The sequence below is a fragment of the Aquarana catesbeiana genome, linkage group LG02, assembly GCF_042186555.1.
Source record: "Aquarana catesbeiana isolate 2022-GZ linkage group LG02, ASM4218655v1, whole genome shotgun sequence".
In the NCBI taxonomy this organism is placed as follows: Eukaryota; Metazoa; Chordata; class Amphibia; order Anura; family Ranidae; genus Aquarana; species Aquarana catesbeiana.
This window is the reverse complement of record NC_133325.1, coordinates 341,441,520-341,460,985: the sequence shown is the minus strand read 5'-3', so window position 1 is coordinate 341,460,985 and position 19,466 is coordinate 341,441,520. Positions and strand designations below refer to the sequence as shown.

Genomic DNA, 19,466 nt, shown 5'->3' with positions numbered 1-19,466 from the left:
ACAGATTTATCATAAAACACACATGGAAAAAAATATTTCCAAAATACATACAGCAATAACACATTACATTCTAAACACAAACCCCCAAGAAAAAAAAATAAAAGAAGAGGGGGGGGGGTGGGGGGGGGGACCCAAAGCAACCTCTCCCTAAAAACATAAAAATTCCCCGTCCTGCCAAAAGCCCCCTACACCGTTCCTTCCTTCTTGAGTCTTCATACCTTAATTATTCTATAACTGGTAAATAATCTGTTAACCCTTATACTTCCATCTGGTCCCAAGATGAATGGTGTCAACTAGGGATGTCCCGATATCACTTTTTTAAGACTGAGTACAAGTACTAGTATCAGTATCGGGACAACCCTAGTGTCAACCCTGGTAACGTCAACCATGGTTCCCACATTTCACTAAATTTATTTGCTAAACCACTATTCTTATATACCTACCATTCCTGTAGTAGTTCGTCATTCACCTGTATCTGCCATTCTTCATATGTTGGGCTAACTAGAGGATATCCATTTCATTGCTATCAATTTTCTTGCTATAAATAACATTCTAATAATGGGAAGTCTAATTGCCAGAGTATACATTTCTTTTTCTAATTGTCCTAACAGACATATTTTTGGGTCTGTCTGTATCTGGGTTTGATACACCCGATTAATGGTTTCTACCACATTCTGCCAATATGTAAACAGTTTAGGACAATTCCAAAGCATCTGCATTATGTCAGCAGATACTCTTGAACATTCTGATGTATCCTGCTTTCCCCATTGATATAATTTAACTGGTGTCCTATAGGCTCTATATATTATTTATACTTGGGTTAGGCATTGCTGTGGAGATTCCAATATGCCCTGCCAAGTTTCATCTGTCATTTTTCCAAGATCTTTTTCCCATCCTTTTCTAGCTAAACAACTATTTGTTTCTCGTGGTTGCTCAGTCAAGCGACCATATAGAGTAGAGATCAGACCCCTCTTAGCCTGTAACTTTGCAAGAAAATCCATAAGTGGCATACTTTGTATCTTAACTTTTTTGTCTTTAAACAGACTCTGTTGTGCAATGGAGTAGTTGTAAATATTGATAGAATGTGTAAGGAGGCAATACATATGTTTTCTGTAAATCCTGAAATGTTTTTAATATATTATCTGTATAAAGCTTTGCAATATATTTTATTCCCTTTTCTCTCCATACTACAAACCCTTTTAATTTATCTAGTTCCTCAAAATGTTTATTTCCCCATAAAGGGGAGTATACTGAAATATGATTATATTGCATTATACGTTTCATTCCCTGCCAAACCTTATATATGAGTCCAAGAGTTAAACCTTGTTCCATATCAGCAAAGTTACCTGATTCTATTTGCGCTATCAAATGGTATTGTGAAGACCTACTCAAAATTATCGATTGGCTACGATCTTTCCAGTCTATCGCTCCCCATCCTGCAACCTGTTGGAGTTGTGCCCGCTAGAAATACATTTTAGCATATTGAACAGCCAGTAACAAACACATCATAACTACCCGTTCTGTGCAATGGATTTGTAGCCCCGACCCTACTTTTTTGGGGTCCCCTGCCGGCCTGCTGGGGGGGGGGGGGAGTCATAAAAGGGTCAATAAGAACTGCAGAGCTGGAGATGTGCCTGTGTGTTTGTGTAAATCCAGGAAGTGAACAGGCAGCGGCCTCAGCTGCCCAAAGTTAAAATGGATGCAGCCAGACTCAGTGGAGGGAGATTTCCTGCAGCATTTTTGGCAAGTACAGAATCACACTATATGTAAAATAATATGCAAAGTGGTTGGAGGAAAGCTTCAGAATGGCAAAGATGTTTTTATTATAAAATATGTGACCAGACTGCAGTTCCTCTAATGTCTGCATTACACTGGTCAATATATAAAAAACGATTGGAGTAAGGTGTGCTTTCTCTTGTCGCAATAATTTAAAACACTAACACTGTTTACATATGCACAGCATACATATAATGTGACGTTAGACACGCTTGTGTTACTTTTATAGGCAGCCCATACAATTTCACATTGAAGAGGAACCTAATTTCACTGACATCAGTAAGGCCTGATTCACACTAATACAATTTCAGATGTGACTTGAGTTGCACAGAATCACATGACAATGGAAATCATTGTTTTCAATGGTGTCCATTCACATCAATGCAACTCAGAATGGTGTGATTTCTGGAAAAGGTTCCTGTACTACTTTGGTGCAATTCCAGAGCAATTTCTATTCCATAGAATATACAAAACTTATCAAAGTTGCGTCCAAGTAGCACTACATAATCACACTGAAAGTCAGAAAAAAATAATATGCAGCAGTGTGAACCTAGCCTAAAACCAAACACAAAATAGTAAGGAGCTGTCATTTTCTTCTCAGCCATATTGGCTACCTGGTTCCAGGGATTTTCCAAACCCTGATATACTGTAAACACAAACACATTTTACAGCTTCTAAATAAATACTCTTATACTACTGCCTACAAGATTCCAAGAACACAATTATTTGATTCTTTAAAATCTAAATCAACCACAAATTCTAGTTGTTCAAATACCTATACCTTTAGTTGGGGCAAACAAATGATAAAAATTCATCTATTTGATTTTTAATAATGATTCTTCCTGGGTGTAATGCATGTGGTAGATAATGTGCAAGTGACATTTCCCAAGCATCCACAATATGTACCTTAATATCTGCAAACATTGCTCTCATAACAATGTCCAACTGTAAAGAGAACCAGTCACTATTGAACAAGCTCACTTCAGGCCCAAGCTCCTGGACATTGGCAGAACGAATGATTATGGCAGTGTTAGGACTGCGTTCAAGCAAACGGAGGACAGCTACTCGTATGTTCCTGAGACGTCTTACATACACTTCTACTGGAAAGGTGCTGAAGTGAGACCAGATGGTCATGGCCACCACAGTGTTCTGTCCTCCAACTATACCATCCAATTCATTTGCAATGTAGCGTAGCTCATTACTTGAAACAGTTGAAAAGCGGATAGGTGGCCCATGACAGCGAAATTTTACCATTATATTATTGTCAATATCAATGGATAAGAAAGGTCCAACATTTTTAGGGCTGCCCAGATCAAATGGCTTAAGCTCTGTAATACAAAAAGAAATATAACATTAAGTTAACAAAAACATGTAAATGAGCATTCTCTCACCTTATTTAGGTACAGATAGATTCCTCTGTTTAAAAATGTTAAAGCCCAATTTAAACATTTAGTTTACCGTAAATCAGCTAAATATATTCCAGGTGCATCAAAACAAAATGTGTGGAAAGGGGGGTCTCTCTTCAGAGGTCTGACACACCCCCTGTCAAGTCACACCTAATCAGCAAAGTATACACTCCCTCCAGTTTGTTTTATAACTTTTTGACACACACAATATACAGTGGCAAAAAAAGTACAGTATGTGAACCCTTTGGAATTAACTTGTTTTCTGCAGTAATTTGCCATAGATCCTCACAACAATAGACAAACACAATGTGCTTAAGCTGATAACACACAAAGAATGCTAATTTCTCATGTCTTTACTGAACACACCCATTAAACATCACAGTGCTGGAGGAAAAAGTAAGTGAACCCATAGCCTAATTTCTTCAACAAAAGTTAATTGCAGTCAGTAGTTTGCAAACCTGGAGTCCAATTAATGAAATGAGTTTGGAGGTGTGGTTTAGAGCTACTTTGATTGATAAAAGACACCAAACATTTTTAAGATTGCTCTTCATGAGAAGCATCAGCTGATGTGGACCATTCCTCACAAAAAGAAGCTCCCTCAAGACTTACGATCAAGATCAGTTTTTCTGCATAATGCTGGAAAGAGATACCAAGCAATCTCAAAGTGTTTGAACATCCATCACACGACAGTTAAGACAAATGGTCTATAAATGCAGGCAGTTTTGTATGGTGGATACTCTTCCTAGAAGTGGGCGGCCAGCCATAACTCCCTAGGCACAACACAAAATCCTCAATGAGGTATAGAAGAACTCATGAGTAACAGCCAAAGGCTTGAAGGCATTAATGGAACTGGCAAACATCCCTGTTTATGAGTCTGCTATACGTAAGTCTTTAAACAGGCAGGGTGTCCATGGCACAAAGGAAGCTGCTGCTCTCCCATAAAAACAAAGAGCACCTTGGCAAACTGTAACGTTACTGAGAATACTCAGAACTATAAATGGCACAGTTTGCCAATATCAAAACATCATCCCAACGGTGAAGTATAGTGAAGGGAACATCATAATTTGGGCTTGCTCTACTGCCTCAGGCCTGGACCACTTGCCATCATCGAGGGGAAGATGAATTCCCAAGTTTACCAAAATAAGAACAGGTCTGCAGAAGGCACCCAAACAAAAACAGGCCCTAACAAAAAGAAAAGTCAGAAAATTAGGAAGGCCCTAGCCTCAACACCCAATAATCCCCTGGGGATGAAAACTCCATGTCAATTAGAATGCCTGCTCAGACATCTAATCTCACTTGGTGAGGCTTATCCAAGAGAATATTGAATTAGCTAGAAATAAACAGCCTACAAACACAGTCAAGCGAACTCCAGAAAACTCCATGATTTTATCCCGTGGAGTAAAATTACTGAAGGGGTAGGGTGCGAGAAAGCACCTCTGCAAGGGTAGCCAAAAGAAGGGATATCTACCAGACTGTCAGGAAGATCCTGCCAGTAACAGGCGCTCCAGGCTCATTGGCGCACGTTCGCGGGCGCCATTGTGAATGCATGTGCGCGCACGGGATGCGTGCGCTCCTGTTGGCGCCAGGCGGCTATTTAAACCTGCCTGTCCCATACAAACTTCGCTGTCTGCTCTACAGCGTTCTGTGTGCCTTAACCTGATCTGAGACTTATCTGTGAATACCCGGCTATCCATGACTATCCCAGCTATCCGCCTGCATCCGACCTCTGGCCTGCTTTTGACTACTCTTCTGCCTATTCCTCTGGTTCTTCTGCTGCCCTCTTAATATCCGACCTGGCTTGCCTGACTACTCTCAGTGTGTTCCAGTTCCAGCCTGCTAACCTCTCAGCTGTTCCTGGCTTCAGTCCATTGCTCCAGTTCCAGCCTGCTAACCTGTCAGTTGTTCCTGGTTCCAGTCCAGTGTTCCGGTTCCAGCCTGCTAATTTGTCAGCTGTTCCTGGTTCCAGTCCAGTGCTCCAGTTCCAGCCTGCTAACCTGCCTGCTGTTCCCAGTTCCAGTCCAGCACTCCAGTTCCAGTCTGCCAACCTGTCAGCTGTTCCAGTCCAGTACTTCAGTTGCCACCTGTTCCTGTCTCCTGCAAGGGATTCCTGGACTTCTGGACTGACTTTCTCCGCTGTTGATCCTGCCAGGCACTCGTCACTCCTGTTACCTTATCAGGGACCGTGAGTAGGAGCCGTAAGGGAGGACTCCCTCTGCAATTCAGGCTTAAGCCACTAGGTATGTGACACAGACTGGTGACTTGAGTATAGCCAGACAGGCTGAGGTAAGCTGAAAATATCCTCCTTGGAATGTGAGAAATAACTCTGGAGCAACCCCTGAGGAAGCCTGCTTAAGAGCAATTCTGCTTATCCTTGGAATATAGTCATGGATCTAGGGATGCGTCTTAACTCCCAGATCCAAAGCACCAGCATCCATGGAGCAAGGAACAGCAGACTTACTTATACAACCAAGTGTACATGCCTAGCTGGAAGCCGAAATAATATAATAATAAAATATTAGAATAAAATAGAATAGAATAAAACCTGAGGTTCTTCCTCAAAAAGCTCCAAATCCACCAAGGAAGAGGGGCTAACTCTAGTTGGATGAGTCCCCCCCTGAAGTCTGTAGGGGGTTCCCCGTGCCTGTTTGGTGTTATCTGCCTCAGGGAACTAGTGAGCTCTACCTGCCAACCATCTCAGAAGACACAATGTCCTCTGGCGAACTTGGCCTCCTGAGCAGGGTGTGAGGGTCTCTTCAGTAATCATAGGCTCGCCTATGAAAAAGAAAGACGTGGAAATGGAATAAGGGAGTGGTATCAAAATACACTTTACTGAATCACACGGTGCAATAAATTTAAACCCCAGCCTAAAAATATTTTACAGTATAATTAAAAATGTAACAACATTGTCACCCCCCAAACTGCCCTACACCACAGCAGCATACATTAAAGAGTTAGGTAACACTAAAGTCTGGTTTAAAAAAAAAAAAATCTGTTTCTAGTATGCATTTTTAACTCAAAAAATAGCTCCTATTGCTGTCAGTCCCTTCCAAATCTCCAAATTACTTTTCTTTTCTTCCTGTTATCTGACCTACTGTTAGAAGTAGTGGTGCACTGAATGGAAATTTTGGTACCGAAACCGTAAATGCAGGATGCACTTTCCCGAAATCGACAGTTTTTAAAAAATATTTATATTTTTATATATAATTGTACACAAAGACACTGAATTTCAAAAGAGCCAACTTCCCTAAACGGCGAACCTTGCTAGAAGACATAAACTGGGATAAAATCTTAGAAACAAAGAACACGGAGGAGAGATGGGTTTGCTTTAAGAGCATATTAATTAAGGGCATTAGCCAGTGCATCCTGGATGGCTTAACTCCAATGTAAAAATGCATATAAAAGTAAAGGAAAATGCCTTAAAAAAATACAAGGCTGAGGGATCATCATCAGCATTCAGACTTTACAAAGAATGCAACAAGATATGCAAGGGTGCTATTAGGGCGGCTTATAAAGGACACGAAAGACACATAGCAGAGAAGAGCAAAAAAAATCCCAAGAAAGTATATAAACAGTAAAAAAGGGAGGACAGACCATATGGGCCCCATAAAGAATGAGGAAGGACATCTGGTTACAAAGGATGGGGAGATGGTGAAGGTATTGAATTTATTCTTCTCAGTATTTACAAGGGAATCAGGGGGCTTCAGTAACCAAAACTACAGTGTTTATCCTCATGACACTTCACAGGAAGCACCTCCATGGCTAACAGAGGACAGAATTTGAAAAAGACTTTGAAAACTTAACAATAATAAATCACCGGGACCAGATGGCTTGCACCCGAGGGTACTTGGGGAACTCAGTCAAGTAATTGCCAGACCATTGTTCCTAATTTTTTACTGACAGTCTACCGACTGGAATGGTACCAGCTGATTGAAGAAAAGCCAATGTAGCACCAACATTTAAAAAGGGCCCAAAATACATCCCTGGGAATTACAGACCAGTTAGCCTAACATCAATAGTATGTAATCTCTTGGGGGGGATGATAAGGGACTATATACAAGATTTTAGTAATGAAAACTGTATCATTAGCAGTAATTAGCATGGATTATGAAGAATCGTTTTTATCAAACCAATCTATTAACCTTCTATGAGGAGGTGAGCTGCCATCTAGATAAAGGAAGGCCCGTGGACGTGGCGTTTCTGGATTTTGCAAAAGCATTTGATACAGTACCCCATAAACATTTTCTGTACAAGGTAAGGTCTGTTGGCATGGACCATAAAGTCAGTACATGGATTGAAAACTGGCTACAAGGGCGAGTTCAGAGGGTGGTGATAAATGGGGAATACTCTGAATGGTCAGGGATGGGAAGTGGGGTGCCCTAGGGTTCTGTGCAGGGATCAATCCGGTTTAATCTGTTCATAAATGACCTAAAGGAGGGGGTAAACAGTTCAATCCCTGTATTTGCGGACGACACTAAGCTAAGCAGGGCCATAACTTCTCTGCAGGATGTGGAAACCTTGCAAGAAGATCTGAACAGATTAATGAGGTGGGCAACTACATGGCAAATGTAGAAAATTGTAAAATAATGCATTTGGGTGGTAAAAACACAAATGCGATCTACTTTCTAGGGAGTGAACCTTTGGGGGAATCTAGGATGGAAAAGGACCTGGGGGTCCTAGTAGATGATAGGCTCAGCAATGAGGGGGGTGGCCGGGATCTGGGGGTCCCCTTGTTAAAGGGGGCTTTCAGATTCCGGTAAGCCCCCCGCCCGCAGACCCCTACAACCACCGGGCAAGGGTTGTGGTAATGAGGCCCTTGTCCCCATCAACAAGGTGCTTTGGGGGTAACTCCAAAGCATCCCCCCCATGTTGAGGGCAAGTGGCCTGGTACGGTACAGGAGGGGGGGCGCACTCTCGTCCCCCCTCTTTTTCTGTGGCCTGCCAGGTTGCGTGCTCAGATAAGGGTCTGGTATGGATTTTGGGGGGGACCCCTACGCCATTTTTTTTTTAATTTGGCGCAGAATTCCTGTTAATATCCATACCAGACGTGAAGGGCCTGGTATGGATTTTGGGGGGATCCCGACGCAATCAAAAAAAAAAAAAAAATTGGTTCGGGGGTTCACCTTAAATATTCATACCAGACCCAAAGGGCCTGGTAATGGACTGCGGGGGGGGGGTTGGGGGGGGGGGACCCATGCCGTTTTTTCAATGAGTTTTATCTATATTGCAGAGACTCGACAGCCACGAGCAGTTTTAAATGACTATTTTTCCTTTAGAAATGTCACTGTGACTTTTTTCCTTTAGAAATGTCATTTTGCTGTGGTACTGTTCTAAACATGGGAAAACTGCGTCACTTTACAGGCATACTATAGACACCCCCCAGGAACAATATTTAAAGGCTTATTTTGTTTCACTTTAAGCATTATTAAAATCACTGCTCCCGAAAAAATGGCAGTTTTTAAAACTTTTTTTTGCATTGATACATGTCCCCTGGGGAAGGACCCGGGTCCCCAAACACTTTTTATGACAATAACTTGCATAAAGCCTTTAAAATGAGCAATTTTGGTTTTTCATGTTAGTGTCCCATAGACTTTAACAGGGTTCCGCAGATTTTGAATTTGCTGCGAACACCGCATAATGTTCGTTGTTCGCCGAACGTCCGAACAACCAAAGTTGTATTTGTACTTAACATGTATGGTTCCAACTGGCAACCAAAGATGAAAGCTTGGCTAAATAGAGCTCCCTATAATAATAACTGAGCTATGAAAATAGAAGCAGCCACTGACTACAATTGCGTCAGCACTATAATAAGCTCCAGACTTTGAGCATGCAAATGTCAGTCTGATGGCAAGGGCCTTAAAAGACCACTTAAATGTGAACCTCAGTAGCTAGGGTCAAGTGTGGAACCCTCATGTACAGGGGTGACAGATCCAGGAGTTGAAACCTGACAAGGCATGATCTGACCAGACTGTGCAGTCCTTCAGGGAGGTGTTGTCCACTAGGATGCTTGAAGCTTTCCCTCTTCACAAGGGGTGGAAGTATCCCACAGAGGGATGCTAGAAAAGGGCATTAGGTCTTATACAAGTACAGGGTCTATGGAGTATTATGTGCACCTTTACAACACTGATGATTTAGATCCCCCACAGGTTAAGGTAGAGTCAAGGCTGTTTCCAGACAACCAAGTGAAACAGAAAGTCCATCTAGAGAGGGGGGAAACTAACGGGTACCAGGTACAACTGGGGAACTAGTATGTTTGAGGAAATTGAAAATTCTCTGCGGCAAAGAGATGTGGCCAAGATGGGGCCCCTACTATAGAACCCTACCTGACACAGAGTCTTAAGCATGGGATCCAGGGGAAATGGAATTCAAGGTAACTGGAGGAGGTGCAGCAAATAGTATGCTGGCATGAGGGTGGACAAGAGGCACAATTGGATAAAGTGCCAAGGTCAAAGAATTAGCTTAGGTACCTAAGGGTGTGCTCTCTGTACCTAAATGGGCAACATTCGCATGGACGTGGAAGGAGTTCCACCATGGCAGTGGAGAGGTCCTTTATGAAGGATGCACTGAATTTGGCACAGTTTGGTAGATTAAGGTCAAGGACAACACAGGACTGAGGTCAGAGCCTGCCAGAGTAACCCTGAGACCGAAGGAGGGTAGGAAATGCAACTGCTCATTAGTAGGATCCTCAGGTGTGAGCACAACCTCTACCTGCCAATTGATTTTCCTGTCAAAGTGAGTCACTGGCAGATTCTATAGAAACAAACGGTTAAATATATATTAGTAGTTATAGATAACTTGTTACCAAATTACCTCTCACAGGTGAATAGTTCTGACTTTCTCAGGTGGAGCTCAGGACCCTTTAGGGTGATTCCTGTCCATATAGAGCAGTGTTTCTCAACTCCAGTCCTCAAGGCGCCCCAACAGGTCATTTATTCAGGCTATACATTATTTTGCACAGGTGATTTGATCAGTTTCACTGCCTTAGCAATTCATCTTAGGGAAATCCTGAAAACATGACCTTGTGGAGTTTCAATGATCATGAGAACGGTGAGGAAGCCCAGAACTACACAGGAGAATCTTGTCAATGATCTCAAGGCATCTGGGACCATAGTCACCAAGAAAACAATTGGTAACACACTACGCCGGGAAGGACTGAAATCCTTCAGCGCCCGCGAGGTCCCCCTGTTTAAGAAAGCACATGCTTTTGCTACTGAACATCTGAAACATGGAGGTGGAAACATTATGCTTTGGTGGTGTTTTTCTGCTAAGGGGACAGGACAACTTCACTGCATCAAAAGGGATGTTGGATGGGGCCCTGTACCATCAAATCTTGGGCGAGAACCTCCTTCCCTCAGCCAGGGCATTGAAGATGGGTCGTAGATGGGTATTCCAGCATGACAATGACTCAAAACACATGGCCAAGGCAACAAAGGAGTGGCTCAAGAAGAAGCACATTAAGGTCCAGTAGTGGCCTAGCTTACCAAATGTCAGCATAGTGACTTGGAGAGGATCTGCAGGGACAAAATCCCTCCTGAGATGTGTGCAAACCTGGTGGCCAACTGCAAGAAATGTCTGACCTCTGTGATTGCCAACAAGGGTTTTGCCACCTAGTACTAAGTCATGTTTTGCAAAGGGGTCAAATACTTATTTCACTCATTAAAATGCAAATCAATTTATAACTTTTTTGAAATGTGTTTTTCTGTTTTTTCTTGTTGTTATTCGGTCTCTCACTGTTAAAATAAACCTGCCATTAAAATTATAGACTGATCATTTCTTTGTCAGTGTGCAAACATACAAAATCAGCAGGGGATCAAATACTTTTTTCCGTCACTGTATAGTCCTGAATATAGGAAAATATATACAAAACATTCACAAATGGAAGAAGAAAAAAGCATCTACTTTCTATAAGTTTCTCCTTCATACAGTGCATCCGGAAAGTATTCACAGTGCTTCACCTTTTCCACATTTTGTTATGTTACAGCCTTATTCCAAAATTGATTAAATTCATTATTTTCCTCAAAATTCTACAAACAATACCCCATAATGACAAATGTGAAAGAAGTTTGTTTAAAATCTTTGCAAATGTATTAAAAATAAAAAATGAAAAAAAAAATCACATGTACATAAGCATTCACAGCCTTTGCCATGACACTCAAAATTGAGCTCAGGTGCATCCTGTTTCCACTCATCATCCTTGAGATGTTTCTACAACTTGATTGGAGTCCATCTATGGTAAATTCAGTTGATTGGACATGACTTGGAAAGGCACACACCTGTCTATATAAGGTCCCAGGGTTAACAGAGCATGTCAGAGCACAAACCAACCCATGAAGTCCGAGCTATTGTCTGTAGACCTCCGAGACAGAATTGTATTGAGGCAAAGATCTGGGGAAGGGTACAGAAAAATTTCTGCAGTATTGAAGGTCTCAATGAGCACAGTGGCCACCGTCATCCGTAACCAGAAGTTTGAAACCAACAGGACTCCTAGTGATCAGGGGAGAAGGGCCTTAGTCAGAACCCGATGGTCATACTGACAGAGCACCAGCGTTTCTCTGTGGAAAGAAGAGAACCTTCCAGAAGAACAACCATCTCTGCAGCACTCCACCAATCAGTCCTGTATGGTAGAGTGGCCAGACGGATGCCACTCCTCAGTAAAAGGCACATGACAGCCCACCTAGAGTTTGCTAAAGGGCACCTGAAGGACTCTCAGACCATGAAAAACAAAATTATCTGGTCTGATGAAAAAAGGTTGAACTCTTTGGCCTGAATTGCAGGCGTCATGTCCGGAGGAAATCAGGCACCACTCATCACCTGGCCAATACCATCCCTACAGTGAAGTATGGGGATGACAGCATCATGCTGTAAGGATGCTTTTCAGCAGCAGTAACTGGGAGACTAGTCAGGATTGAGGGAAAGATGAATGCAGCAATGTACAGAGACATCCTTGATGAAAGCCTGCTCCAGAGCGCTCTGTACCTCAGACTGGGGCGAAGGTTCATCTTCCAACAGGACAATGACCCTAAGCACACAGCCAAGATAACAAAGTAGAGCTGCACGATTCTGGGAAAAATGAGAATCACGATTCTTTTGCTTAGATTAAAGATCACGATTCTTTAAAATGGTTAATTTAAAAAAGAAAAAACAGCTGTAGATGGCGCATGCGCAATCAACGCGCTGCTCGCTCCCCATACTCGGGGCTGGTTATTCATTTAATACAGCAAGGGGCAGATGCTTTTCTCAAAGGGGTGGATGTATGGTTATAAAGACAGCAAGGGGCGGATGCTTTTCTCAAAGGGGCGGATGTATGGTTATACATTGAACACAATCAACACGATGCTCGGGGCTGGTTATTATAATGGGCGGATGCTTTTCTCAAAGGGGCGGATACCGCAATCTTTATACGATTAATCGTACAGCTCTACAAAGGAGTAGCTACGGGGCAACTCTGTGAATGTCTTTGAGTGGCCCAGCCAGAGCCCAGACTTGAACCTGATTGAACATCTCTGGAGAGATTTGCACCAATGCTCCCCATCCAACCTGATGAAGCTTGAGAGGTCTTGCAAAGAAAAATGGGAGAAAATGCCCAAAAATAGGTGTGCCAAGCTGGAAGCATCATAATCAAAAAGACTTGAGGTTGTAATTGGTGTGAAAGGTGCTTCAACAAAAGTATTGAGCAAAGGCTTTGAATACTTATGTACATGGGATTTTTTTTCCATATTTTACTTTTAATACATTTTTAAAGATTTCAAACAAACTTCTTTCACATTATCATTATGGAGTATTGTTTGTAGAATTTTGAGGAAAATAATTAATTTAATCTATTTTGGAATAAGGCTGTACCATAACAAAATGTGGAAAAAGTGAAGCTCTGTGAATACTTTACGGATGCACTGTAGCTACAGTAAACAATCGACTGTAAACCAAAGTCCCACTGTTTCTAGTAGTATTATGCTCTACTGCCTTGTGGGATACAGGTGGCATGTTACATGTTTGTATGTGCCTAGGATCAGGAGCTCCCACAAGTTGTAGAGGGATTGAGTTCAGAAATACAGAAGGTATGTATAACGTAGGTTACCCCTCTAACTTATCAGCTTATTAAATTATTTAGTAACAAGTTTACTTTACCAAAAAAAAATTTCACACAATCCAGGTTTGTCTGGATAGATTGGATAAATATTCACACCACCCAGACAAACTTTTCAAACATAAAAAGCTATGTCATGGTATCTTAGCTAAAAAATAGCCAGTACTCTTTGAAACTTGATAACAATTGAAAGAAAAAGAGATGAATGGACCAGGAAATTACCTGGAACAAAATCTGTCAGGTATTCATACCACTGCCTTATTGTAGAATCACCAAACAAATGTACCACTTTTCCTTGCAGGCATTCAGTAATATCAGAAGGCTTTTCAAATTGCCATACAATAGACCTTCCAGACACCCACTGATCTCGATAATAATAACCCGATGGAGTAAACTTGGAGCCATGAAGGGAATTTATATCTGAAAATCAAGAAAAACTAGAAATGTTATTGCTGTTGCTCTTTTTATGTTATATTGATATTGTTAAATATGCAATGTAAAACTGACCTGTCCAACCTTAGCTGACCGCCATAACATAAATGTAATATTCTGAAGTCCCCATAAAAATAATACTGTAAGAATTAACGTGATAGACTTACAGTTAAAAAGTTGCCCACAAGTGGAATTTCATGCTATTTTTTGCGTTTCGGGGTGCACCCCCTTCCTCAGAGCTAGGCTAGCCTAGCTCTGAGGAAGGGGGTGCGCCCCCAAAACGCGTTAGCTGTGCCCCCTGTTCTGTGCATGTCCATGCACTGTGTTTATGGCCTTTTGCCAGTTGCATTTTGTGATTACCCATTTTTATACAACAATTTCTTATTATTAAATTATCTCTGGTAATGCACTAGGTGTGCGCGCCTTCCATTTCTGTTTTTCATGTACTGTATATACTCAAGTATAAGCCGAGTTTTTCAGCACAATATTATGTGCTAAAAAAGTCCCCTCGGCTTATACTCGAGTCACTGTGCCCATCTGCAGCCTCATGCGCCTGATCTTCCGGCGCTGTGACATGTAGTCTAGTCGGCGGCCGTGCAGTGTAACAAAGCCCCGTCTTCTCTTCGTCCTCGTCCTCGATAGGCGGAACACTGACTCACTGCTGGGAAACTGAATCAGTAATCCGTCATGGACAAGGAGCAGGCGGGGCTTTGTTACACTGCACGGCCGCCGACTAGACTGCATGTCACAGCGCCGGTATTCTGGAGATCAGGTACATGAGGCGGCAAATGGACACAGTGAGGCAGGGAGATGGCACAGTGAGGCATGCAGATGGCACAGTGAGGCATGCAGATGGCACAGTGGGGCATGGAGATGGCACAGTGGGGCATGGAGATGGCACAGTGGGGCATGGAGATGGCACAGTAGGGCATGCAGATGGCACAGTGAGGCTGCAAATGGGCATTGTTGACCCTCTTTTCCACTTACAGTAGCTGCTGCATTTCCCACCCTCGGCTTATACTCGAGTCAATAAGTTTTCCCCATTTTTTTGTGGTAAAATTAGGTGCCTCGGCTTATATTCAGGTCGGCTTATACTCGAGTATATACAGTATTTATTTTTAATGTTTTACATAGCTATACCTGCAAAAGGGGCAAGATTACATTTTCTGACTAATGTTCCACTTTAAGGGTATATCTTTCTAACAGGGATGCAAATGCAATAAAAACCACAGTGAAATGTACTAAGACTGGAGCTGGAGCAGCCAGAATCTGGAGCAGCCATGCATGGCAACCAATCAGCTACTAGCTTTCATTTTCAAAGCTTTAGCCCAGTTCACACTGAGCTGCGGGAATGAAGCCGTGCGAGTTCAGCTGAACTCCCGCATGTCAGTCCCGATTTCGGCCGCAATTTCACAGACATCTGTTCGGGTTTCTGCACAGATGTCAATGGAAATTGCACCCCGAAATCGCAAAAAGTAGTACAGAAACTACTTTTTGAAATCTGTGTGGCGCCGCAAATGCAGTATCGCGCCGATTAGGGCGGTGCCATTACTGGCAATTGCCGCAGATTTGAAATGCGACTTGACATGTCAAATCTCACAAATGTGAACCAGGGCTAAAGCCCCTTTCATATGGGCTTTCCAATCAGGTCCACCTGTTTAGTTTTTTTAGGCAGACCTCATCAGAAGCTCTGTGTGCCGTTTATATCTGCCTACCTCTGAGTCTGCCCTGGTCTGAAAATAAAATGGAAAAGGACTGTATCCTTTCATTTTTCCGGACCTATACCATGAGGGATCAAACAGAAGCAAGTTTGCTTCAATCCCTCACAGGTCTGCCAACATCTGATGTCAACAGGTGGACAAAAAAAAAATGAATGGGCACAGGTGTCATAAAAGGTGTGCCTTATAACAGAAGTATTGACAAATCTGACTTTGGTAGACATCTTAATGGTGTTTTTGGTGGCTGCACTTTGCACAGCCTCATTATATTTTTATACCACTTTACTGTGTAGGCCTGACAGTGTCTAGAAGAGGCCTTTTGTAGACATATATTTCTTGTAGAACTTTAGAGATTATACATATTCTTCACAGACATCCTTGGTCAATTTGTATACTGTATCTCCCAGTGCCAGTTCACACATATGCGATGCGGGAACCAGTGTGATTCCAGTGGCGGTTCCTGCATCGCATACAACTCGCAGGCAGTTCACACTGCCCTATGCAAACCGTTGCGGGTGTCAATACAAAGTTAATGTCCCCCCCAGGTCGGTTCGCATATCGCAGAGCGAGCTGTGAATTCTGATAGAAGTTGGATCGCATGGGTGTGAACACTCATGGGATCTGATTCTGGTGTGGGTGAAAAAAAGGGTCCAGCACGATTTTGGTCTGAATGCAATGCGAATTAAGCCATACAATCTGTATGTCTGAATTCGCATCTCACAGACATTGCATGTTATCTGCACAGCGGTGCGAATCACATGCGATGTCTGTGATCACAGAAGTGTGAACCGGCACTTAATGGAAATTTCCTAATTCTATTCTTAAAAATGCAGGGTATGTGCTTTTGTTCTTTACTATGAAGTATTCTTCCAATTCAGATTATTAGGAGATGCACGTTCTAAAACTGACCCTATAAAGAGCGGCAGACATACCTTTAATTTTCCACGGATGAACCGTCACTGTATCAGGGCCACTTGCCAGGACTGGAGCTTTGATATTTATGCCACTTTGGGAAACAAAAGTAAAAGGAGTAAATTTTAACTAATCAAATTTACCTAAAGAGCTTGTACATATAGACTCCAAGGTCTGGCACCTAGCAAGTATCATGGCAACAGATTAGATTGTCAGCTCTCACAAGCAAGGCCCTCCCTAATTGAATTGTATTGTAACTGTACTGTCTCCTTTTCTAATCTAAAGCACTGTGCAGACTGTTGGCGCTATATAAATCCTGTATAACAGTGATATAACACTTTTATAAGTTGCAGGGTAGAGCCCCACAATTTATGTCATCAGGGAAATTAGATAATGAGATGTAAGCCAAATTTTTAAATATGTGCAATGGAGCAACATGGATGTGCTGGTACAAGCTGATTCTTCATTCATGTCTCCATGCTGTCAGACAGGAGCAGTAAAGCAACATTAAACCAAAAACAAAAAAAAGGAATAAATTGCACCTTAAAGTGGAACTGAAGTCTTTTTTTAAAACAGGCTGCAAGCAGGCAGGCTATTATGGCAGGAGAGACATGCAATGTCTCTTCTGCAATAACATGCACCTACCTGCCTGCTCTAAGTGATCTCTGGCATGTAAACTGAGCTGTGTTGGTACAGTTCTGCTTACAGCACCATGCTGATACCTGTGTGCCGGGATGACTGGCTCATATGCATGCGCGAGGCTATCCCACTCCAGCCAATGAAGATGGCCAAAGACTGGAATACACAAAAAGATGCTGGCAAGAGATGGAAACCTTTGGAGGAAAGGTGTGTAAGGCTTCCTTTAACCCCGTCACACCGGTGCAACTTGACATGCGATTTGACTGTTCCAAATCGCATGACAAGTTGCACCCTATTTTTGGAAACGTTCAGACCAGTACAACTCCAACTTGCACTGATTTGGAAAAGGTTCCTGCACTATTTTTGGCAATTTCTTGTGCGACGTGCATTGACATCTGTGCATGAAATCACACAGACGTCGACAAGCCGCACATGAAATCACACAGACCGGCGGCTTTGAAATCATGCTGAAAGAGTGAGATTTCAAAGCCGCATTCAGTGTGAACAGGGGCTTAGGGGTTTTAACTCTTAGATGAGCTGGTTGCATTTTTTCTTTTTTAGGCTTTTTTTCTTTATTTTCACCTGGTGATCTGGCCAGTAAGTTTGATATTTTTCAACTTCTTTAACAGACAATTAGAGGTTTGAGGCAGAGTGGCAGTTATGCCGCGTACACATGATCGGAATTTCGGCCCGCAAAAGACCGATGAGAGATTTTTGTCGGAAAATGCGACAGTGTGTATGCTCCATCGGACTTTTGCTGGCCGAATTCCAGCCAGCAAAAGATTGAGAGCATGCTCTCAATTTTTCGGTCGGAAAACGTTTCTATGCGAAAATGTGATCATCTGCGGCAATTCCGAATCGCAAAATTCCTACTCATGATCGGAAACAATTCGACGCATGCTCGGAAGCATTGAACTCCATTTTCTCGGCTCGTCGTAGTGTTGTACGTCACCGCGTTCTTAGCGGTCGTAAGTTCAGCGAACTTTTGCGTGACCGTGTGTATGCAAGGCAAATTTGAGCGGAATCCTGTCGGAAAAGCCATCATATCTTTTTCCGACAAGAAGTCCGATCGTGTGCACGCGGCATAAGAGTATTAAGACAAACCATTTAAAACTGACAGGGGTGCTACAATGGCAAACAGAAAAAACCTGTTGCTGCTTAAAAAGTGTTAGCTGCAGTTCGGTTTTAATTTGTTAGTCAAGTCCATCTAAATCTGCTAGTGCATCTAACACTACCCTCTCCCCAGTTTGACAATGCTGCTGTCTAGAGATGTCTCCATTGTTCCTCCATCCAGAGTGGTGACATCCCAAGACAGGAAGTATGTTACTGGCTGGATCACTATGTAAAAATAAAAGGAATAGAAGCTTAAAAAAAAGAAAACTAATGCAGCCATCACAATTATGGATTGGTAAGTTGTAATATATTACATTTTTGTTTTTGGGTTTAATACCGTTTTATGATCTGGACCACGTTAATTTTATATATGACAGCAACTATGCAATAGGTTCAAATTATTTGCATTTATAATGCATGTCAAGATCTATTCAGCGTACCTTTGAAAGAACATGCTTTCTTCAGAAGTCAACAGATTTTTTAGATAGCCACCTTTAGCATGATTTACTCTACTTGAACAAGACAGCTTCTCAGGCTTGTAACAAAACCAAGGTTCTCCAGTCTTGAGGTCTGTATAGTTGCACACAGGCATTGTCCTAGGCAGACAAACATTGCACATTTTGGTTTCTGTGGTACCACCAGATCGAAACAAACTCTTAAAATAAACTCTGTCTGGTTTCTCCTGGCGTAAGCGCTGAAGAATTTGGATTGCTTCACTTGAGTGAACCAGAGTTACTGATGCAGTCACCCTTCCTGGCCAAAGTAAAGTAAAATAGACACTATAAAACCCGTTCTGGTGATCAATCACCTTCCCTACTGCCCCAGCTTTCAAAAGGGGGGAATGAATTCTGGCTTGCAAATAATCGCCTCCATATTGCTTTGGATTGCCTTCAAAATCATGCATCCTAACCAGCACTTCCACGATATCCCCCAGCTTAAACTGTGCCTGAGATTGCAAGATCACAAAATGGCTGTGTGCTGCATCAGTGCTCTTTAGGAAAAGGACTTTGTCATGCGGTGGTCCAGGCCACTCCAGTGCTTTAAGCAAGCGTTTCTGTTCCTCATATTCAGGTTTTGACAGGGTTTGATGTTGATAGTCACAACTGATTTTTCTGCTTACAGGCAAATGACGAGTTGTATCTCTGCTCAACTCTGTCCATCCTGGTTCCAGACTTGTCCTGTGATTTAGATGCTAAAAAAAAAAAAAAAAAAAAAAAAAAAAAAAATTATGCTGAAATTTAGTATTCGCTGTAGTTATGCATACATGAGTGTTATAATACTAGTTTGTTTTTTTGACCATCTAAAAAATATACTCGAAACTGGTATTCTAATTAAAGGCTAACTCTACCTTTATTACCCTGTTACACCCATATTTAAGGTATTTAGACC

The 19,466-nt window shown here is 42.2% G+C and overlaps 1 protein-coding gene across 2 annotated transcripts in view; it reads right to left on the bottom strand.

Annotated features, from left to right (window-relative positions):
• Nucleotides 1-217: 217 nt before the first annotated feature.
• The window catches only part of NXPE3 (neurexophilin and PC-esterase domain family member 3), a 46,046-nt gene continuing 26,797 nt past the window's right edge, over nt 218-19,466 (bottom strand). For both annotated transcript variants that reach the window (XM_073614951.1, XM_073614952.1), the window contains exons 3-6: nt 18,518-19,269; nt 16,346-16,419; nt 13,486-13,683; nt 218-3,104 (exon numbers count right to left, since the gene is read on the bottom strand). In XM_073614951.1, coding sequence (XP_073471052.1) covers nt 2,560-3,104; nt 13,486-13,683; nt 16,346-16,419; nt 18,518-19,269 — 1,569 coding nt within the window. In that variant the 3' untranslated portion in view covers nt 218-2,559. The remainder of the gene's footprint in view (nt 3,105-13,485; nt 13,684-16,345; nt 16,420-18,517; nt 19,270-19,466) is intronic.